This window comes from Amblyraja radiata, chromosome 10 (genome assembly GCF_010909765.2).
Source record: "Amblyraja radiata isolate CabotCenter1 chromosome 10, sAmbRad1.1.pri, whole genome shotgun sequence".
Lineage (NCBI taxonomy): Eukaryota > Metazoa > Chordata > Chondrichthyes > Rajiformes > Rajidae > Amblyraja > Amblyraja radiata.
Window position 1 is genome coordinate 53,832,863 of NC_045965.1, and position 23,971 is coordinate 53,856,833.

General features: G+C 42.1%; 2 protein-coding genes across 2 annotated transcripts in view; one reads left to right on the top strand and one right to left on the bottom strand.

Moving 5' to 3' along the window:
- plppr5 (phospholipid phosphatase related 5) overlaps positions 1-6,644 on the top strand; it is a 109,968-nt gene extending 103,324 nt beyond the window's left edge. The window contains exon 6 of the mRNA XM_033028883.1: positions 5,768-6,644. Within this exon, the coding sequence (XP_032884774.1) occupies positions 5,768-5,794 (27 nt within the window). The 3' untranslated portion in view covers positions 5,795-6,644. The remainder of the gene's footprint in view (positions 1-5,767) is intronic.
- Positions 6,645-10,907: 4,263 nt separating this feature from the next.
- Positions 10,908-13,446, bottom strand: LOC116977393. Its single transcript, XM_033027823.1, has 4 exons — positions 13,353-13,446; positions 12,238-13,268; positions 11,055-11,159; positions 10,908-10,919 (listed from the first exon to the last, which is right to left on the bottom strand). Exons 1-4 carry the CDS (start codon positions 13,444-13,446, stop codon positions 10,908-10,910), a joined length of 1,242 nt encoding a protein of 413 aa, XP_032883714.1.
- Positions 13,447-23,971: the final 10,525 nt, after the last annotated feature.

Genomic DNA, 23,971 nt, shown 5'->3' on the forward strand with positions numbered 1-23,971 from the left:
ATGGCGGAGTAGACTTGATGGGCTGAATGGCCTAATTCTGCTCCTTACATTTGTGATTGTCTATTGTCTATCTTATGATTAATAAATTAAACTGATGGATCACTCTGATGTACATTCAAAAATCTCTAAAAACATTTCCACCTGAAAAATGGCTCACTACTTCATACTTGACCTACTAAAATGATCTTAAATCGTGGGACAGATGTTATTTGATAAGAATTTGCCCAGATAATACAATTTTAGGATTTTGGAACCAACCATATTATGCCATGCTGACCTCTATTGCGTTAAAACCATACTGTTGGTGATTTTAGGGAATGATTAATGCATCTTTAACATTGGTTGTCATGCCAACGATTACTGCTAAACCAGAATAAATCACAGTGCATTATGGGGAACCATGATTAAATTTGATAATCCTTTATATTATGGGGAAATTGGAGATAATAAATGGAATGTTTAAAAAAAAATGTCAGTCATTTTTCATAAATATACTTTGCCACTAGGAATTTCTTCTTCAACAATGACCTTCAACAAAATGGTTTCCGTGACAATTCCGTGGTTGTTAACAGAATCCTGTGCACAAGACAGGATGTACAAGTGATAATGTACATTAAAAATAATAACGCTGGATTAATTCCCTCATTGCATGCCTGCATGGCTGTGTGTCCAGACCATGATATATGGTGTAGGAAATAACTCCAGATGCTGGTTTACACCGAAGACAGACACAAAATGCTGGAGTAGCTCTGCGGGACAGGCAGCATCTCTGGGTAAAAGGAATGGGTGACGTTTCGGGTCGAGATTCTTCTTCACTCCGGAGATGTTGTCTATCCCCCTGAGTTACTCCAGCATTTTGAGTCTGTAAATGGATTTGTATACCAGCTAGAGTTATATTTCAGCTTTTCATGACCTTCTGCATCTTTGACTTCCAATCTTATTTCGTATTAAGAACTCTGTGTGAGTTGAGGTGGTATTTACTGTATAAAAGACCAATTTAGTTTTCATCTGTTCAACCTCTTAATCTTAAAACAATGATGAAATGCTTTCGGATTTATGCATTTGTTTACATCTATTTTAATGGTTTACACGAAGACTAGTTAAGAGTTAATGGTTGCAGTTCTTAAAAAAGTTTAATGATTTTGTAAAGATTTTTTTTAGGTTGACTAAATTGGCATGGTTGCCTGAATTCTTTATTGAAATTTATAGTTGGTATTTCTGAGTTTTTTTTTTAAATAGTAAGGTTTCTAGTGCATGAGTTTTAAACTGTTGATGACTGTCAATGCTTTTATTGACTTATAGTTTAACCAATGTGATGATCAACTGCTTGGTCCACTCCTACCACTGGCACTTAGTTTAGTTTAGTTTATTGTCACATGTACCGAGGTACAATGAAAAGCTTTTGTTGCGTGCTAACCAGTCAGCAGAAAGACAATACATGATTACAATCGAGCCATTCACAGTGTACAGAAACATGATAAGGGGATGACGTTTAGTGCATCGTAAAGACAGTAAGGTCCAATCAAAGACAGTCCGAGGGTCTCCAATGAGGTAGATGATATTTCAGGATCGCTCTCTAGTTGTTGCTAGGATGGTTCAGTTGCCTGATTATAGCTGGGAAAAAACTCCCTAAATCTGGAGGTGTGCATTTTCACACTTCGATACCTTTTGCCTGATGGGAGAGATGACAAAAGGTAGTTGCCAGACCTTCATTCCCTTTGGATGTGATGAGACCACTGCCTTCTTCATGAGAGAGAGTGTTGGCTATCTGAGAATCAAGGAGCCCATTCCCTTACTTGTTACACAACAGCTTGAATTACCCCTAATCCTAATCTTCCCAAAGTATTGGCTTCAAGTTGTTGTGTCACTGAACATCTTCCTTTAAACATACAGTTGTGACTTCAATATGTAGTGGATTCATCAAGGGACAGGTCCATCTGAAGCTACACTCTCGTTGAAAGGACATTTCTAATGTTGGGAGAGTCAAGGGCCAGAGGTCATAGCCTCAGGGTTAAAGGGCGCTCTTTTAGAAAGCAGGTGAGGAGGAACCTTAGTCAGAGGATAGTTAATTTGTGGAACTCATTGCCACAGTGGGCTGTGGAGGCCAAATCAGTGTACATTTTTAAGGCAGAGCTAGACAAATTCTTGGGTGTCAAGGGCTATGGGGAGAAGGCAGGAAAATAGGATTAGGAGGCAGGGATCAGTCATGATTGAATTGCGGAGTAGACTTGATGGACCGAATGGCCTAATTCTACTCCTATAACTTGTGATATGTGCCCTGTTGCTTCCCCGTGGATTGTCACCTTGGCGTTGTGGAGAAACCTGTGTGGTCCTGAGATCCTGAGAGTGATGCTCCTGGTAGGGTCACCCATGGTGGTAAAGTCAATGGGGAGATCTCTGACAAAGAGCAATCCAACGAAGAGCTCAACGGTGGAACAGGCGGAGGATGATGGCTGACCTTAGTGGAGCGTCACGGCTGGGAAGGCGGATGAAGGCTGCAGCAGAAAAGGGTCCCCGGTCGTCTTGGATTCCATGCCACTGGTTTCTGACCCAGATCTGTCAAGGACCGTGTGGTGGCTGTCTGTGCACCAGTCTCCCCACGTTAAACAAAGTCACTCACAGGCGTCCTCCATTCGTTTCAAGTGACCGCCCATGATGTGTTTTAACAGCATAACTGAGACTAGCTGAACCTTGCAATCCTGTCAGTGTTATACATGCAGCACGATTGAATACCGGTCCCATTCTCCATGTGCAATAAGCACCTTCATTTATTTAGAATGCACAGTGCTGATAATGTTTAAAACACTAAAATGCCAGGTTCTGATGTTGCAGGGCATGTAATGAGTTGACATTACTGAGACGTACTTTGCACGTGTAGATGCTACAAGATTTTCATTTTGTGCAGAAAGCTGAATGATAAAATGAATGAGGGAAACTGGAGCCTGAGGGAATAATATGAGAGAACAGGGCAATCTGTTAACCAAACAGGTTGGAGGGTTGTGAAATTTAAGCACAAGGACCAAGAAGGAAGAGCAAATTAGTGTAAAATTTCACGTTTAAATCAGATATATGCGCAGACATCGTTAGTGAATCTGTGAATGGGGATTAATTAAGATTAAGCATAATTAAGCATAAAAGAAATAGGAAAACAATTTATAATCCCAACAATTTACATTTGAAGGAACAGGTATTTTTAGTTTTTTTAGTTTAGAGATACAGCGCAGAGACAGGCTCTTCAGCCCACTGAATCTGCACCGACCAGCGATTCCCCCACAGTAACACTACCCTACACATACTGTACCAGGGACGATTTACATTCATATAGAGCCAATTAACCTACAAGCCTGTACATCGTGGGAGAAAACGGGAAATGGGGGAAAAAGCCGGAAAAAGCCGGAATGGGATACTGATTTTAGATGATCAGCCATGATCATATTGAATGGCAGTGCTGGCTCAAAGGGTTGAATGGCCTACTCCTGCACCTATTTTCTATGTTTCTATGTAACCCACGCGGTCACGGGGAGAACATACATACTCCGTACAGACAGCGTGAAGACACATACACCATGTAGCCAGGATTGAACTCGGGTCTTTGGCGCTATAAGGCAGCAGCGCCACCATGCCCGCCCTTTGTAATAGTTGATTTTCAATACCGAGACGTTAATGGCTATCAACGTGCTCTTATCACATTAATGGGGTAGGTGTTCTTCAAGTAATGAGACAAATTTCTGTGGTGCCATTAATTGGTATCTGTCAGTCATTCCATTGGCTTCAGGCCATTTAGTCCTTGCCAATTGTGAGGCTAACAGCAAATTACCACTTCTGCAGACCCAATTATGGAGTCGCACAACTCACTCAACTGGATATTGAATTAACTGGACAGCTGTTCATTGTTTGATTCATTCTGCACCCGTTACATACAAATCACTTGGGAAACTGAAGATAGACACCAAACTGCTGGAGTAACTCAGCAGGTCAGACAACATCTCTGGAGAAAAGGAATAGGTGACGTTGAGACCCTTCTTCAGACTGAGAGTCAGGGGGCAGGGAAGTGAGAGATATAAATGGTGACATGTAACTTGGGAAACTGTTACATTTACTGTTATAATGAAAGAAACATTGGTTCCATTTAACAGGCATCTGACATTTCCTGTTTAGTGAGATCTAGGAAATGGTAAAAATAATACCAGTTTGCACATGTCAGTGCAGGTTTAAACATGCTAAACTAATCTTTTAAGACCCTTCGTGCAGTGAAATCAAGGTTGTTCAGTCAAATGTTTCTTCCACTATTAGGAAATTATAACTGTTACTTGGATCAGAAATTAGCCTTCGGAGAGGACAAACTGCATGTCCTGCAGTGATATATTTGATGTCTTACCTTGTTTCTTAGACTAATTTATTGCATTGTTATATGACAGTAAATATTCTTAAGCTGCAGGCCCAGACATGGACCTTTGTAATGGGCTTTGCATTAAAGACAGTTGGAGCAAGTTGAAGTCACCCATGGTACAGCAATGACAATTGGGGATGCGACAGACTGGATCAATTATCAATTATGGTGATGGGTTGGGGGCTTGTGAGTGGCCAGAGGGAGGGTGGGGGGGAGTTTACTGAGATAAGGAGTTATTAGGCCATAGAGAGATTTTAACACTAGGATAAGCCTATAAGCCGATGAGAGTGAGTGAGAACAGAAGGTTTGTTAGGATGTGGGCAGCTGATCACCGGTGTACAGAAACAAATTGGGATACTGGGAATCTAAATCATGAAAGCATTGTGTACTAAAGTGCTGAGAGGACAAAGATATAGAACAAACATTTTAGCATTTGGCAGGATGAGGCATGCAGAGCTCAACTAAATCAAAGCAATGTGCCTCAAAAGGCTTGATGACAGCAAGTAAGTTGAGACATCTCCTTCATACTAATATCTACTTCCATTGTAGACATTTTCAATGACCAATAGAAGCACAGTGACCTTGAATATTGACTAACTAGTGTATTTCAGGGTGCATAAAGGCACACCTTCAGTATTAGCCAGGTACACAAAAATGCTGGAGAAACTCAGCGGGTGCAGCGGCATCTATGGAGCGAAGGAAATAGGCGACGTTTCGGGCCGAAACCCTTCTTCAGACTAATGTCAGATTAGTATTCTGGTATTCAGTATTAGCCAGTTTGATATTTACCAAAGACATCTCAGGTATATTATTCATAGTGTCAATGACTTCATTATCTGCATTGGTCAGACAAAGGATGGTGAGTATGTGGTATGAGCTGCCAGAGGAGATAGTTGAGGCAGGTACTATACAATATTTAAAAAGCATTTGGGGAGGTATATGGGTAGGAAAGCTTCAGAGGAATACGGGCCAAACATAAACAAGTGGATGATGTGGCATCTTTGTCAGCATGGACAAGTTGGCCGAAGAGCCTGTTTTCATGCTGGATGACTCTAAGGCTTGTTTCTGGCAGCACATGGATACCTTATTTTTCATTGTACCTGTACCTTACTGTGCCTACGCACATGACAACAAACTTGACTTATTCCTGACTTCTATCCCCACGTATTGCAATGTGGGAGTCACGAATGTTGGCATATCTGACTTTCCACTCTGCCACTGGGCTTGTCATTTGAAGAAAAAAAAACATTATTAGTGTAAGAATATATAATGCTAAGTGAATTCAGTAGTTGTTTAGCGACTGAGTAAGTAACAATCAAACATGTCTCCCCATGTCCAGTAATAACAGATCTTGGTTTGTTTCATTTCTATTTTCAGAATCACGTCTTTGCGGAAGTCACATGATCGTCAACCTGAAGTTTGTCCTATTCTTTGGGCACCTTCATTATTTACTGTTCAATGATCACACTTGGGATGAAATGCAAGATGCAGTCTCACTTAATAAGACACATACACTGAACTGTTTATTCCTTCACGAGATTCAAGTGATATTGGTGGTACACGGAGCATTTATAATAATTCAAGCACATTGCACCATTTTGAGGGGCAGAAAGTATATATACAGTATGGCATTTTCTGCATTTGTTTATCCCCTGCACAGACTAATGTCCTGACTGTTTTTGGTTATTGCTAAATCATGCAACACATAACCTATTCTAAACTTTAAGGTGCAATTAATGCTTTTTTTAAAACAAAAATCTTTGCAGGAATCTTTTTGAAAGAACTGCCTATTTTGTATTCATTGTGCTGAAAAAAAAAAGAATATTTGTCAAGCAATACTGCATGAAAAGCATTGTGATTTAGAAATTTCTCATTACTTTTGTCCTGATGTCCAGCAGTAATTTTTCTTGCTGTTACTACAGTAAATGTACAAAAGTAACCTAAAGCTGGACAATATAATAAGGCTTTAATTCTGCAACTGTGATTGGGTTTTATGTAAATACAGGATTTAGTGTGCAAGATACTGCCTTATTTAACTTTCCATTTTGATAGAAAATGTCAGCCTCTCCCTGCCTCCAACATTAAAACCTAAATAAGACTGTAATTATAAATCAGATTTTATAGTAAGATTTTATAAATAATGTAATGTACAAACGTTATGTTATCTGTAACAATTACAAAAGTAACTTTTGTGGTTTAAATTAAATTTTGATTTTAAGACATTTTGTTGAAAAATATTCAACTCCATCGACTGATTAAATGCATTTAGATAGATAGATAGATATAATTTATTGCCACACAACCAGGGTCGGTGGAATTTGGGTTGTCAGCAGCAATACAATAATAAAGAACACACAACCACAATAAAACTGTAACACAAACATCCACCACAGCATTCATCACTGTGGTGGAAGGTACAACATTTGGCCATTTCCCCCCCGTGGACAGGACCAGAGTCCAGAGTCAGTCCAGGATCGGCTCTTCCTCACCGGAGACCGCGGCTTTAAGATGGTGTAGGCCGATCGGTCGAGATTTAAAGTCTCCGCCGCAGCCAGAAGCACCGTAGACTGCAGGGCCGGCGGTAGAAGCTCCCCTCCAGGGGTGATGGTAAGTCCATGCCGGACCCGCGGTAGAAGTTGGTCGCGGGCCGGCAGTGATGGCTTCTTCTTCCCCCGGGTCCCCCACGAGGGATCCCGGGATGTAGACACCGCGCCAGCTGGAACTCTGCAGACCGCGGCTTCAGGCTGCCGGCAGCCCCGGGCCAGCGAAACGGAGCGCTCCCCTCCAGCGAGCCCCAGCGAGGGCTCACCCGCTCCACAACGAGAGTCCACGCTGCGCCCGCCGCTGCAGCCCTGGGCGTGTCTCCGGGAAAGGCCGCACCGATCCTTGATGTTAGGCCACGGGGGAGGCGACCTGGAAAAACTTGCCTCTCCATGGAGGAGGCGACCGAAGCGGTTTCCCCCTTACCCCCCCACACCACCCCCCACACAAAACACACGAAGGAACATTAAATACATACTTTAACACATACTAAAAAATAATTTAAAAAAAACAACAAAAAAATGTAGCCATTCAATACATGTTCAATTAATTACAGCTTGAGATGCCCCCAATAACTCAGTAGATATTGAATCCATGATATGCCACTGATTCAGGTTTCACCCTGGCCTTTACTGAGGTCTTTTACCCAACGTGGGGGAATCAAAAACCAGACGGCATAGGTTTTAGGCGAAAGGAGCAAGATTTAATAGGAACCTGAGAGGCAACTTTCTCACTCATTGAGTGTTGGTTATATGGAATGAGCTGCCAGAGGTGGTAGTTGAGGCAGGTGCAATAACAACATTGAAAAGACACTTTGCTGGGGTACATGGATGGGAAAGGTTTAGAAGGATATGGGCCAAATGGAGGCAAATGGGACTAGCTTAGATGGGGTGGCTTGGTTGGCATGGATGAGTTGGGCCGAAGGGCCTGTTTCCATGCTGTATGAACCTAAGTGGGAACGGAGGATGGCACAAGAAGGTCGAAGAAAAGATGCAACCCAGCAAGAGGTCCTAATTCCTGTCTGCTAGCCTGTGGCCCATTCCAGATAATATGGTCTTTGGTAAGCCAACATTCGCAGTTACCAGATAATATGGTCATTGGGAAACGGGGAGGTTTGGGTTCACTTCTAATGGCTTCACTCCCAATCAATCTTGCCATTGATTGCTAACTACCTGAGCAAAGTATAGGCATTCCACTCATACCCAAAGAATCATAATCCAGCATGGAAGGGAGAAGTCAAAATACGGCCCATCTTAGTCCGCCTGGGCCTATACAACCTCCCAGTTGCTAAACATTTTAACTTCTCCTCCCATTCCCATGCTGACTTTTCTGACCTGGGCTTCCTCCACTGAGGCCAAATGCAAATTGGGGGAACAGCACCTCATATTTCACAGGAAGCTTACAATCCAGACGTATGAATATTGATTTCTCTAACTTCAAGTAACCCTTGCTTTCCTTCTCTCTGTGTCCTTCTCCCACCCTAGTTCTCCTACACGTTTCACTGCCCTCCTGATTAACTTTACTGTTAGTATGCCTCGTTGTCATTTTCACATAATTTCAGCAAACCATTGTACATTCCCTTGGTCATCGTCTGCTTTGATCTGTCCTTTTCATACCTTATCAGCTCTGTGTAACCTTCCATATCTCTAATTTCCCTCTCCCCTAACACTGCAGAAGGGTCTCGACCAGAAACGTCACCCATTCCTTCTCTCCAGAAATGCTGCCTGTCCTGCTGAGTTGCTCCATCTTGCATCCATCTTCGGTGTAAACCAGCATCTTCAGTTCCTTCCTACACATTCTGCTGTACTGTTCTTTACATCACAGTTTCAGGTCAAGTACACATACTTATACTTTACAACATTTTAATTTTAAACAAGATAATAAAGAATGCAGAAAAAAAGCAATTAAAATTAAAATGCAATTAATCAGGATAGGCAGAGATTCATACTATATTTGTGTATTTTAGTTATGTTAGAGCTCATTTTAAGGTGGCTTCATCTTCTGTTATTCCCCCGTTACAATAGTCACATCCTCCACTGTAACTTGTTTATTTGCCAATGATTCACAAGATGGTGATTTTATGAACGTTAAAATAGGGTAAAGAAATCAGTACGGACACCAACATGACAATCATAGCAGCCCCACACATAAAGCATCCTTCCAATAAAATAGCAAGCAGGCCAGAAGTTACTTGGCAGAATACCAATGCACAAGGAAAAGGTGGTTTGGTTAATTTAAAATTCCTTGGATGTGCCAGCATTATGAAAAAATATGTGTCTCTTGTTTTTAATATTACTGACACATGATGCCTATCATTTAAAAAAAATCACATGTAAACACATTACTGAAGTTATACCACTTTTCTTTAACGGACATCTGTTGGCAACTTAATGCATTTTCTTTGTTTTCTGTAAAAACAGAAAAAAGGCTTCATTGAAATCTCCGTTCATTCCTCTTGTTGTGTGGTATTCCTTTGAATGGCTACAAATGTAATAGAATTTAATAATAAAAGAAGTCAGCTATGCTGATAATTTAGTTATTCTTTTAATATGTACATATGGACTAATGTTTGAGCGTTAAAACAATACCTGTTTTTCTGGGTTGTATCTCGATTTTGATCCATTCCCTCACTCACGGTTTGCAATAATTGAGCTACAGTAATATGGCCTTCAGGTAGTGTCATATCTGCTATGTTCGGCACTGAGTGTACATCTGATGTGCGTGCAGCGCAATGATACAGTTTTGAAGAATCATTTTTCTGCGAGATAAAAATGCAATATTTTGATATTTTAAATGAAATATAAATCATTATTACAGAGTATTGGAGTACATTTTGCATTCATACACTTTAGCAATGATTTGGAAAACTCAGTCGAATTATTACACCTCAGAAGGAGGACATTGACCCCATCAAATCCATACTAACTCTTTATAGAGCAATCTGCTCAGTCTCATTTCTTGGTCTTTCCCCATAGCCCTGCAAGTGCTAACTTTACATTGATTGTTCCATCAAGCACCTTCCCTTTTGAAAAGCCCGACTGATGTTTCCAGAATAATACAGTGGATGTCATAGAACATAGTACAGTTCGAAGGCGGCACAATGGCGCAGCGGTAGAGTCACTGCTTTACAGCGCCAGAGACTCGAGATTGATCCTGACCATGGGTGCTGTCTTTACGGAGTTTGTACATTCTCCCTGTGACCGCATGGGTTTTCTCCAGATACTCCAGTTTCCTCCCACACTCCAAAGATGTACAGGTTTTTAGGTTAACAAGAAGGGTCTCAACCCGAAAAGTCACCTATTCCTTTTCTACAGAGATGCTGTCTGACCCGCTGAGTTACTCTAGCTTTTTGTGTCTATCTTTGGTTTAAACCAGCATCTGCAGTTCCTTCTGAAAGGTTTTTAGGTTAATTGGCATTGCTAAAACAAATTGTAAATTGTCCCTTGTGTGTAGAATAGTGCCAGCGTACAGGATGATTGCTGATCGGCGAGGATTCGGTGGGTCATTGGGCCTGTTTCTGCACCCTATCTCGAGAGAAAAGTGAAGTGCAGGAACAAGTATTTCATCCCACAATGTCTGTGCCAAACATGATGCCAAGTTAAACTAACTTGGGAAAAGGGTTTTGACTGTCCACCCTATCTATGCCTCTCACAATTTTATATCGTTTTATCAGCTCTCCCCCTAGCCACTGACACTCCAGGGAAAACAATCCAAGTTTGTCCAACCTCTCCTTATAGCTAATACCCCCTCATCCAGGCAGCATTCATGTTCACATTCATTTAAATCAACATTTATTTTAACAAACACTCAATGGGAAGATATAATGTTTATCTTCCTGCGCTTTTACATTCAACTAATACAGTTACATGTTCTACAATATACCCACGCATACTTTTTGTTATAAATTCTTATTTATTTCTTAAGACTATTTTTTTTGGCTTTTCACGTTTTTTAAAGTTTAGAACCAAAAACAAAATCACAAACGGTACTGAAAAACAACAAACAGTGATCACAATTTGAGGCAAAAATGAACAATAAGGAACACGATGGAAAATTGCCTTTAAACCTTTGATACAAATGAATTCATTTGAACTAAATTAAATTAAATTTAAATGAACATTACTTGCAAGCATTTTGCTTGATTTTGTAACTTTGTTGTCCCCTTATTTCGATGGAGCGTTTGTTTGGAAGGATAAGGGCGGAACGCTGGAAGAAGCATTGCTGCAGCCTGTTAATAGAAGATAAAGAAGTGTTGCTGTTACTGTAATGTGACATATGATTGTTAAAATCAGGGCACTCAACAATTAGAAGAAAGCCAGCTGTCTGAATGTACACTGTGCAGTAAAACAAACCTCTCACAGTGTTCCTTTGTTCTCTTGTTTATGTTAACAAAGTGATGTGCCTGCCAACTCATTTGATAAACGTAAGGCTATATGGGTATTTACTATTAAACGCACACACCAAGGATTTTACAAATTAAGATTTTGATCACGAACTGGTTATTACAATTCATATTCTTTTGAGGTGAAAATTAATCTTTGCTTGCATGTGCTAAATGTGCACTGGCTATCGCTGCCTATTGTACTCCAAGTGGGAAATCCTCATTTTGGAATCAGAGCACAATCTACAGTCATGAAAATATTATGAGCTTAGTGTGTGTAACTAAGGAATAATGCACAACCCTTTATAGATCTAATTAGTCCATTATTTGACCTTTGTGCCCATCTGTAAATGTTAATTACATCGGATTGTTATTAAGCAGAACCTGAGAAATATTATTGTTCTAATTTTACATCAATATCTATGTAGTCATTATAAAAGTTATAATAGGCTATGTTGATTATTAATAGTTATTTTAAGTATATAATATCTATTGATATAGTTATATAATCTATTCTCTCAGAGAAATCTGTCTTGGATGCAAAAGTGATAGCATTTGTTAAAATCGAAATGGAAGATGGAGTCTTCAGTGTTTGTGTCAGGTAGTGGAATGTCAATGTTTGTATGCACAGTTGGTACCAAGATTACAAACATGCTTCGCATTTTGAATCATTAAATATCTTCTGCTTAGCATTGGAGATAATTCAAATAGCCCATCCTACTGCAAAGAGTCACAAATGTTCCAGCAGAGAAAGAAGCATTTCAGCCCATAATGCTTGTGCTGCCTTTATGAAAAGTCTGAGAAAAATATATAGGCTAACCTAACTAACCTAACCAAACTAAAAAACAAAATTAAGTTATACAATTGGTAAGTGTCCCAAAGAACGATCACATGATTTCGCTATAAATTAATAATAAATGTTTACCACAGAATTTGTGTGTCCAAATCTCTGTTGATCCATCAGTGAAATACATTCCTGTGTTTCCAAAGATGTACTTTTGTCTTCCAACAGGCTGATTCTTGCCAGTTGATAACTCTGACGTCTCCCTTGCATCCTGGCTTTGGATAAACTTTGAAGAATGTCATTAGTGAAATTATTTTTGCTATTGCCAGGATATATATTTACTCCTTTGCTCACAACATCAAGTGGGTCCTGCACAGGACACATTGCAAAATATCTTGCTGATAAGCCTGCAAAGTTAGCTAGCTCCTGAACACTTTTGCTGTTGACTTGACTGTCCAAAGGCCTTGCTATATGTTGACCATCTTCATTGGTCTGACTTCTTGTACTACATTCTGTGGACTCTTGCACTGTTAATATTCTTGAATCAAGACCTCTTTTGCGTACCGTTCCTTCAACTTGAAATATGTTTTCCTTCCAATTAATCTCCTCTTCCCTGAGAGTTTCCAAGCAGTTGCTTCCATTCTTTGAACAGGTGGGTAGTTTTCCTTCCAAGTTAAACGCGGACGGTTGCTTTATTGTTGAAGTTTCACAAGCTTTTAAAGGTTGTCGAGAACATGGATCACGGCACTCAGACATTACTGAATTCGACTCTGTTTCGTGCGTTGGATCATTCAATTGATTGTCCGCTAGTTGACGGCTTGTCATGGACAAGACATGGTTTCCACATTGAATGTTGGAAGCGATTGCTGTTTCAATATTACTGTTGTGCAGTCCAGTTGCATGTTTGGTCACTAGTGGTGCAAGGCGGTACTTTCCAGATGTTGATTCAGTAGTACTCACAGAATCCTGAGCACATTTATTCAGATCCTTGGCTACGATATCTTGCGAAGAACATTTACCTTTTAGGTAGTCGAAATGATCTTCATACATACAGGTTTTTGTTTCCTTATTTTTGCCACGTGTAGTATTTAATAAGTGTGAAGAAATAGTAATTGTGCTGACATCAAGGTCTCTGCATTTGAACTCTACCTCTGGTTGCAGTTGCCAATGATCTGAAAAGCAAAGATTTCTTAAGTAATAGAGTAATGTTTTTTTACATTTAGTCAGTGATCTCATAGAATTTTATGGCATTTTACCAAGAAGAGACTGACGCCGAACAAGAATATAAGAACGATGTGTAGAAATAGACCAGTTGGCCTCTTGAGCCAACTCCACCATCAGTACAATCATGGCTGATCCAATCTTGGCCTTGACTACTTCCCTCCAATCTCTCCCCTCCACTCCATCTCTCCCCATAGCCATCTTTGAGTTAAAAAATGAACAATATTGGGAAACTAAAAGGAAAGAGATAGATCTACCGAAATAGATCAAGACCAAAGGTTTAATTAAAAAAGGGGGTTCCAGACTAAGGTGGTGTCTGAAAAGGAGGTGTGAAATTAGTCCAGCAAAGAAAGAATCTGAATATTAGAGCACCACACCTCAGATCTGCCTTTCAGTCTCAGCAAATGTCACTTTGTTTGGCTTACTTTTACATGTTCGATGATGTGTGAATTGAGAAATCGAATTAAGAGGGAGAGGGAGAGGGAGAGGGAGAGGGAGAGGGAGAGGGAGAGGGAGAGGGAGAGGGAGAGGGAGAGGGAGAGAGGGAAGAATGAGCCAATTTATTTATTTGAAACATATATAAATTATTAACATTTAGTAGGGTACGTGGGCCCATTTCAGTGTGGGTGAAAATGTATTTTGTGTGTTCTGTTGCTTTTTATTGGTATGGCAAATGAAATTGAAATGAAATAAAGTGTCTATCTCATTAACTGCAATCCAGTGGCCTGACATTGAACATAATGCGATGCTTTGAAAGACGTAATGCTCCACACTTACATTAATCTTCCTGACAATATAAACCCCCTGCAATTCACGCACAGGAAAATTAGGTCTACGGAGGATAACATCTCTCTTGCACTCCATTCAGCCCTGGAGCACTTTGGCAATGAGAACAACTATGTTGGGATGTTATTCATTGACTACAGCTCAGCTTTCAATGCCATTACTTCAAAGGAGGTCATCCCTCAGCTGCTGGATCTTGACTTTGATGCCTCCATCTGCAACTGGCTTCTGGACCTCTTTGCCAGCAGATCTCAGTCAGTTGGAACTGGTCATAGAAACATAGAAAATAGGTGCAGGAGTAGGCCATTCGGCCCTTCGAGCCTGCACCACCATTCAATATGATCATGGCTGATCATCCAACTCAGTATCCTGTACCTGCCTTCTCTCCATACCCCCTGATCCCTTTAGCCACAAGGGCCACATCTAACTCCCTCTTAAATATAGCCAATGAATTGGCCTCAACTACCTTCTGCGGCAGAGAGTTCCAGAGATTCACCGCTCTCTGTGTGTCTCTGTGGTCATAACATTCCCTCGACCATGTCCCTCAACGCTGGTCTCCACAGATTTATGTGTTCATTCCACTGTTCTGCTCCCTGTACACATAGCACTGCAAGGCCAAGTACACTGCCAACTCGATTTTTAAGTTTGCTACTGTCAGGTGGACAAGAACAATGAGACGAAGCACAGGAAAGAAATCGAGAACTCAGTCTCAGTGTCAGAACAAGAACTTAGCCCTTATGTAAGCAAGACGAAAGAGTTGACTGTTGACTAAGCAAAGGCAGAGGCTCAATACAACCCTGACCTCATTAACAGAGATGTTGCAGACTGGTTGACAACTTTAACTTCCTAGACATCCATATCACCTGCCAACTAACCTTGTCCTTTTACACACTGACGCTGTGAGCAAGAAAGCACATCACCATATTTACTATCTTAGGCATCTGAGAAGATCCAGCATGTCCACGAGGATTCTCCTGAGCTTCTACAGACCTGTTATGGAATGTATTCTGACGGGATGCATTTCAGCCTGGTATGGCAACTGCCCTGCTCTTGATAGCCTGAACCTGCAGAGAGTGGTGAACTCAGCCCAGTCCATCTTCATGGCCTTGCATCAGGAAAGGTGGAAGTATTGTCAAGGGTGCCTGGCACCCTGGCCATTCCCTTTTCCCTCTTCTAACGTCCGGGATAAAATACTGGAGCATGAGCGCTCAGTCATCCAGAGTCAAGAACTGCTTCATCCTCGCAGCCTTTGGACTCCTGAATCAATCACCTCCTTCACATCCCTTTCCCTAAGATGTACTTTTACTCTTAACTTTATCTCATACTGTTATTATACTTTAATATTATTTTGCACGGTGGCACAGTGGTAGAGTAGATGCCTTACAGCACCAGAGATCTGGGTTCGATCCTGACTGCAGGTGCTGTCAGTATGAAGTATGTACATTCACCCCGTGACATCCGGGTGCTCCGGTTTCCACCCATACTCCAAAGACGTACAGGTTATATGCTAATTGGCTTGGTAAAATTGTAAATTGTACCTAGTGCGTGTAGGATAGTGTTGGTGTGCGGGAATCACTGGTCGGCGTGGACACGGTGGGCCGAAGGGCCTTTCTGCGCTCTATCCCTAAACTACTTCGATTTTGAACTACAATCTCGCACCATTCTGATTTCTGTCATTTTGTACTTAATTGTATTTATCATTACTGTATGTGTAGTGTTTACTCTGCACCCCGGTGTCGGTAACAATAAACTAATCTGAACGGAACAGGAACAGTTACTAACAAACTGTCATCCTTCATTACCTTGAGTGAGTACCTATCAAACATTGTACCAATTTCTTGGCAGTGAGTGTTACCAGGTGTTCTGACAGGAGGAGGTTAGCATCAAAATCCAGTCCTGCCAATAGCCACACATAAGGCCGATCAGCAAGTGATCAAGAAGAGGAATCCTGGCCAATTTCCACAGAGCTAGTCGTTTGAGACTAATAGAAAATCTCCCACTGTCATCTCCTCAATTGCAACTCAACTCGACGGACTGGGAATCAAAACGACTCTACCCCCCTCATTCAGCATTGTGCATCTACTTCCAAATCTGCTGGGGGGGAAATTACAATCATGAATGACTCCCTGTGGGTTCTGTAAATTACTACTATTCAGAAATATCTGACTTCTGTGATTAGTTAGTATCATTTGCTGCAGCTGTTTGATTTCCATTTAGAAATAATCAGCCTGGCTGCATCTGAGTTGCATGTTCTTCAAAAGCTTCAACTCTAAAATGTTATTTTCATTCTGAAAGACTAAAAGTATCAAGTATTATTCACAGAGCAAAACTTATTTGATACTAAATGAAAGACCTTAAGACTACGGAGTCGAAATGGGCTATTTTCCCCCATCGAGTCTACTCCGCCATTCAATCATGGCTGATTTACTTTTCCCTCTCAACCCCAATCTTGTGCCTTTTTCCTGTAACCTTTGGCGTCCTTACTAATCAAGAACCTATCAATCTTCACTTTAAAAATATCCAATGACTTGGCTTCAACCGCGATCGGTGACAATGAAATCCACAGATTCCCCAGTCTCTGGCTAAATAAATTCCTTCCCAACTCCATTCTAAATGAACGTCCTTTTATTCTCAGGTCCAAGCTTTTTTCACTACTGGAAACATTGTCTCCACATCCAATCTATCCAGGCCTTTCATTATTTGGTAGGTTTCAATGAGATCCACCCTCATTCTTCTAAAGGATTGAGCGAGTAAAGGCCTAAAGCCGTCAAAAGCTCATCATATGTTAACCCAATCATTCTTGTAAACCTCCTCTGGGCTCTTTGCAATGTCAGCACCTTCCCTCCTTGGGCCCAGGTCTGTTCACAATATTCCAAATGTGGTCTGACCAGAACCATATAAAGACTCGCACTACATCTAAAAGGTATGTCTGCGATCCCATACAACTGCCACGGCAGGCCCACCTCCTCTGCATACCCCCCCCCCCCCCCCCCCCCCCACCCCTCTGCCATTGCGTGCCCACCCCTTCTGCCCGCCTCTGCAACATGTCGGTCTATCAGCATCTGCAGTGTTTTTGCCTGCATGCGTGAGCGAGCACCTGTCTGTGCTCTTATGTACGAGCCACCATTTGTACTCATTTTGTTCGGCACGATGGCGCAGCGGCAGAGTTGCTGCCGTACAGCACCAGAGACGAATGTTTGATCCTGAGTACAGGTGCTATCTGTACGGAGTTTGTATGTTCTCCCCACGTGACCATGTGGGTTTCTTGCATGTGCTCTGGTTTCCTCCCACACTCCAAAGACGTAAGGGTTTGTAGGTTAATTAGCTTCAGTGAACATTGTAAATTGTTCCTACTGTGTAGGATTGTGCTGGTGTACGTGGATCGCTGGTTGCTGCGGACTTGGTGGGCCAAAGGGCCTATTTCCGTGCTGTATCTCGAAACTAAAACTAAACTAAATTTCTGCACAGTTGGGTCCATCGGAATCATTAAAACTAAATAAGCAGAGGTTGAGCACAATAAACAGAAAAACTCATGCACAGATATAAAGCTGATGAAGGATCTCCAACCTGAAGCCTGGACTCTTTTCTCTTTCCACAGATGCTGCCTGACCTGCTGAGCTTTTCCAAACCTTTTTCTTTTTGTTGTTTTTATTTGACATTCCAGTATCTTTTGTCAGTAAAAATAACAAATCTGAGAATAGGAACAGTTAAGAATTCAGCAAAAAGAACTGAGAGATTGTTTTAAGAGATCAAAATAGTGAGCAAACATAGCAGGAAACCTAAAAATGGATTGTATAAAAGTTTCTTTATGAATGGAAAAGGGAAATTATTAGTGAAAACAAGTGTAGATCGCTCACAGTGAGAATGTGGAGAATTTGGAATGGGGAATGAAAAAAAAGGGTGATAATTAAATAAATACTTTGTAGAAACAAGGAACTGCAGATGCTGGTTTGGGGGGGGGGAAAGAGGCAAAGTACAGGAGTAACTCAGTGGCTCAGACATAATCTCTGGAGAACATGGATAGGTGACATTTTGGTTCAGGACCTTTCTTCAGACCCAAAATACTTTGAAATACTTTCAAATTAGTTTGGTTCCAGAAGAGGGCACCAATTACTTGTAAGGAACGCTAGGAAAGCAAGGGTCTAATGAAAAGAGAAATTAAAGCTAATTGGTATTGGTACAATAAGTCCTGTAATAAATAGGTCATGTTCATCTGTGTTCCAGCACACTCAAATAGGGAGTCGTAGAAACAGTGGATGCAATTGTTGCCAATTTCCAATATTCTATGCCTTGTGGAACAGATCCCACAGAATAATGGATGAATATTAAAAGACACTTGGACAGGCACATAGATGGGAAAGATTTAGAAGGATATAGGCCAAATGTGGGCAGGTAGGACTAGAGTAGATGGGGCACCGCAGGCAGCATGGACAAGTTGAGCTAAAGGGCCTGTTTTCATGCTGTATGACTCAATAGCAAATGTAATTTAAAAAATGAGGGAGAGCAAAGAAGGAGGAATACAAATTGGTAGCCTGACATCAGCCAGAGGGACTGTGCTAGAATCCATTATGAATGATCGGATTTGACAAAGTTGACAAGTGTTTATGGAAAGCAAGTGGTGTTTATCAAACCTTCTAGAGTTTACACAGTACATAACTGGTAGAAAAGAAAAGGGAGAACATATGGATATGGCATACTTGGATTTTCAGAAGGCCTATAATAACATCCCATGCAAATTTTAAGTACCCGAGATCTCTGTATCTTTAGGTACACAAAAATGCTGGAGAAACTCAGCGAGTGCAGCAGCATCTATAGATCGAAGGAAATAGGTAACGTTTCGGGCTGAAACCCTTCTTCAGACTGATGGGGGTGGCGGGGAGAAGAAAGGAAAAAGGAGGAGGAGGAACCCGAGGGCTGAGGGATGGGAGGAGAAAGCCCGAGGGTTGAGGAAGGGGAGGAGACAGCAAGGGCTAACAAAATTGGAATAATTCAATGTTCATGCCCGCAGGATGCAGACTCCCCAAGCGAAATATGAGGTGCTGTTCCTCCAATTTCCGGTGTTGCTCGCTCTGGCCATGGAGGAGACCCAGGACAGAGAGGTCGGACGGGAAATGGGAGGGGGAGTAGATTCGATTTTCCAGCATCTGCAGTTCCTTCTTAAACTCTCTGTATCTTTAGTTGAGTGTAGTTTAGAGATACAGCGCGGAAACATGCCCCTCGGCCCACTGAATCCACACCGGCCAGTGATCCCCGTACACTAACACACACTTGGGACAATTTACAATTTTTACCAAAGCCAATTAACCTACAAACCTGTAATTCATTGGGAGTATGGGAGGAAACCTTGAGCACCTGAGGAAAACTCATGCAGTCATGGAGAGAACGCACAGACAGCACCATAGTTAGGATTGGACCCGGGTCTCTGGCACTGTAAGGCTGCACCACCATGCCGCTCCCTTGATCTCTGTATCTCTGTATATTGCTCATTTGTTTATTTGTCTGGCTCATGCAGGGAAATACTTTGTTTAACTGATCTATCAACAAAATAAACCATTTCCTGACACAAATAATTTATTGTTATGTTTGCAATATGAAAGTGATCAGATAGAAACATAGAAACATAGAAATTAGGTGCAGGAGTAGGCCATTCGGCCCTTCGAGCCTGCACCGCCATTCAATATGATCATGGCTGATCATCCAACTCAGTATCCCGTACCTGCCTTCTCTCCATACCCTCTGATCCCCTTAGCCACAAGGGCCACATCTAACTCCCTCTTAAATATAGCCAATGAACTGGCCTCGACTACCCTCTGTGGCAGAGAGTTCCAGAGATTCACCACTCTGTGTGAAAAAAGTTCTTTTCATCTCGGTTTTAAAGGATTTCCCCCTTATCCTTAAGCTGTGACCCCTTGTCCTGGACTTCCCCAACATCGGGAGCAATCTTCCTGCATCTAGCCTGTCCAACCCCTTAAGAATTTTGTAAGTTTCTATAAGATAGCCTCTCAATCTCCTAAATTCTAGAGAGTATAAACCAAGTCTATCCAGTCTTTCTTCATAAGACATCCCAGGAATCAGTCTGGTGAACCTTCTCTGCACTCCCTCTATGGCAATAATGTCCTTCCTCAGATTTGGAGACCAAAACTGTACGCAATACTCCAGGTGTGGTCTCACCAAGACCCTGTACAACTGCAGTAGAACCTCCCTGCTCCTATACTCAAATCCTTTTGCTATGAAAGCTAACATACCATTCACTTTCTTTACTGCCTGCTGCACCTGCATGCCTACTTTCAATGACTGGTGTACCATGACACCCAGGTCTCGCTGCATCTCCCCTTTTCCTAGTCGGCCACCATTTAGATAATAGTCTGCTTTCCTGTTTTTGCCACCAAAATGGATAACCTCACATTTATCCACATTATACTGCATCTGCCAAACATTTGCCCAATCACCCAGCCTATCCAAGTCACCTTGCAGCCTCCTAGCATCCTCCTCACAGTTAACACTGCCCCCCAGCTTAGTGTCATCCGCAAACTTGGAGATATTGCCTTCAATTCCCTCATCCAGATCATTAATATATATTGTAAATAGCTGGGGTCCCAGCACTGAGCCTTGCGGTACCCCACTAGTCACTGCCTGCCATTGTGAAAAGGACCCGTTTACTCCTACTCTTTGCTTCCTGTTTGCCAGCCAGTTCTCTATCCACATCAATACTGAACCCCCAATGCCGTGTGCTTTAAGTTTGTATACTAATCTCTTATGTGGGACCTTGTCGAAAGCCTTCTGGAAGTCCAGATACACCACATCCACTGCTTCTCCCCTATCCACGCTACTAGTTACATCCTCGAAAAATTCTATAAGATTCGTCAGACATGATTTACCTTTTGTAAATCCATGCTGACTTTGTCCAATGATTTCACCACTTTCCAAATGTGCTGCTATCCCATCTTTAATAACTGACTCTAGCAGTTTCCCCACTACCGATGTTAGACTAACTGGTCTGTAATTCCCCGTTTTCTCTCTCCCTCCCTTCTTAAAAAGTGGGGCTACGTTTGCTACCTGCCAATCCTCAGGAACTACTCCAGAATCTAAAGAGTTTTGAAAGATTATTACTAATGCATCCACTATTTCTGGAGCTACTTCCTTAAGTACTCTGGGATGCAGCCTATCTGGCCCTGGGGATTTATCGGCCTTTAATCCATTCAATTTACCCAACACCACTTCCCGGCTAACCTGGATTTCACTCAATTCCTCCAACTCCTTTGACCCGCGGTCCCCTGCTATTTCCGGCAGATTATTTATCTCTTCCTTAGTGAAGACGGAACCAAAGTAGTTATTCAATTGGTCCGCCATATCCTTGTTCCCCATGATCAACTCACCTGTTTCTGACTGTAAGGGACCTACATTTGTTTTAACTAATCTCTTTCTCTAACTCCATTCATTCATGACATTGCTTTGCTTGCTGCTCGTTCCTTTCATTCAGGAATCTCAGAGTTGTGCAAGTTCATTTCTACATTTGGACTCTATAACCACAAGAATATGGAGCTGCTGTTTTGTAGTTAATCAAATAATTAATCGTGTTACATTCTAATGAAGTGAACATGCTGGTGTGGTTGACAGTTTCATGCAGAGGCCAGCAGCCAAGTCTACTTGAACAGGAGTTACATTCAGAATCACCCCATGTGTCTCTGCCACCTTAGATTAATATACCCATTCACCAAAATGATGATTCCCAACCTGTACATTAGGTGGCAAAAAGGTAGGTTTAGTTATTTAGCTTAGTTTAGTGATACAGCAAGGAAACAAGCTCACTGAGTCCACATCCACCTTCGATTATATGTTCACACTAGTTTATGTCACTCCACTCTCTACACACTACGGGCAATTTACAGAAGCCAATTAACCTACAAACCCGCACGTCTTTGCAATGTGGGATCCCCACTTCAAGCAAGCTCTGCTCTTAAAGTTGGTTTTCATTCATAGGACCTTTCTATTGCAGAATCATCCTTGTCATGGGGAAGATTGCAACCTTCACGTGGTCCGCCCTGTTTCGACGAATGCAATCAACCCGGCGTGCACAATCAAATAAGATCAAATAGAACAAGTTGTCCTACAACTTTAGGCTGTGCACGGCATACACAAGAAGAAGAAGAAGAAGAAGAAGATCCTTATCATTGTGCTGAGAATCATCTCTAATTGTACAGTGAACTTTCATACCAAGGCTAACCAAATTGGACCCAATACTCGAAATATGACCTCAGGAATGAGTAATACAGGGATCTTTGAGATGTGGTGCCCGGAGGAAACCCACTTGATCACAGGGAGAGCCTGGAAACTCCACATGGACAGCACCCAAGGTTAGGATCGAACACTGACCTCTGGTGCTGTGAGGCAGCAGCCCAATCAGCGGCGCCACCCTATTTGTTTTCGACTTATCTTACTGATGTCTTAATTATTTGACAGATGCATCAATGTTTTTTAATTAATTTTAAAGCAATTTTATAATAGGCATTAAGATAAATTATGACATAGATATTGAGGAGAGATGCGTCTGTTGTCAAAGGTAGTAAGGCTTTCTGGAGAGTGGGCCTCACTGAGGCATAGATGAAGGCCCAGTGACCATGAAGGCTGCACCTTGTCAGACCAGTTTGCGTGGGAAAGGCCCAAAATGTATGGACCATCACATCCATACAAGTTCAGTATCAGCGTGGAGGAATTGAGTGCGATTTAGCACCTTATTAATATTTGCCCTTTCCTTGGGAATGGTAATGGAATGACTGATCCATCGATAGTGCTCCTCGATCCAATACAAAGTTGTCAGGCAATTCTCTGGGGGGAAACTTTTTTAAATCTTTCCCCTGCATGGAGAACCCGACCTTTTCTCTGTTGTCGTTGGGGCTGAGCACCGTGGAGCGGCCTCCAACCGGAACGACCTGGGGCTCCAGTCGCTGAGCTGCGGACTACTTACCATCGCGGAGCTGGCCGAGTTCGGAGCGGGAGGAGCGGTGGTGGCGCGCTGCTGCGGCCCGACCCCGGGGATTCGGAGACTCCAACCGCCGGCCCGGTGGACGGTGACACCGGGAGCCCGCGGGTCCCTGCTGCGAGACCGCTTTTCGGGGCTTCCGCAACGGCGACTTCTCCCACCCGAGTTGCGGGGTTGAAGATGACCTGGAGCGGGGCCTTACATCGCCCGGCGCGACTTTATAATTGCCGCGGGACTTATTTACCATCGCCCGCCGGGGGCTTTGACTCTGACATCGGGAGGAGAACGAGGAGTGCAGGGGAGAGATAAGACTTTGCCTTCCATCACAGTGAGGAGGAGATTCACTGTGATGGATGTTCGTGTAAATTGTGTTGTGTCTTGGTTCTTCTTCTTGTTTGTATGACTGCAGAAACCAAATTTCGTTTGAACCTCTGGGTTCAAATGACAACAAATAAATTGTATTGTATTGTATTCCAAGATCTGATACAGTTGAAGAGGAAACTTCAAAGTGATTACAATCTGCTTTACCATCTTACCTGATTAAATATTTGCTGATGGTGGCTAGACCTTGGCAATCACTGATTTATAAGACAAGTTTTCAGATGTTGAGTCAAGAACCCATGTAAAATCTTTACAAGATGGTAAAGGGAATTATAAATCATTATGAAAGCCGGCACAAAATTAGTCAGGATTCTGAGAGATAAGATATAGAGTCAGAGAGTACTAAAGTCATACATAAAGTCAAACAGGCCCCTTGGCCCAACTTGTCTATGATGAGCAACATGCCCCATCTACACTGGTCCTACCTGCCTGCGTTTGGCCCATATCCTCAACCTATCCTATCCAAGTCAGAGTATAGGAGGGAGATCAATCGACTGATCAAATGACCCA

Excerpts from the sequence above, each read along its gene's own strand:
- LOC116977393 (XM_033027823.1), bottom strand. The coding sequence starts at position 13,446 with ATGATTGTACTGATGGTGGAGTTGGCTCAAGAGGCCAACTGGTCTATT. Across the intron at positions 13,269-13,352 it reads TCGGCGTCAGTCTCTTCTTG|ATCATTGGCAACTGCAACCA; the intron begins GTAAAATGCCAT and ends TTTGCTTTTCAG. Across the intron at positions 11,160-12,237 it reads TTGGACACACAAATTCTGTG|GCTGCAGCAATGCTTCTTCC; the intron begins GTAAACATTTAT and ends TTCTATTAACAG.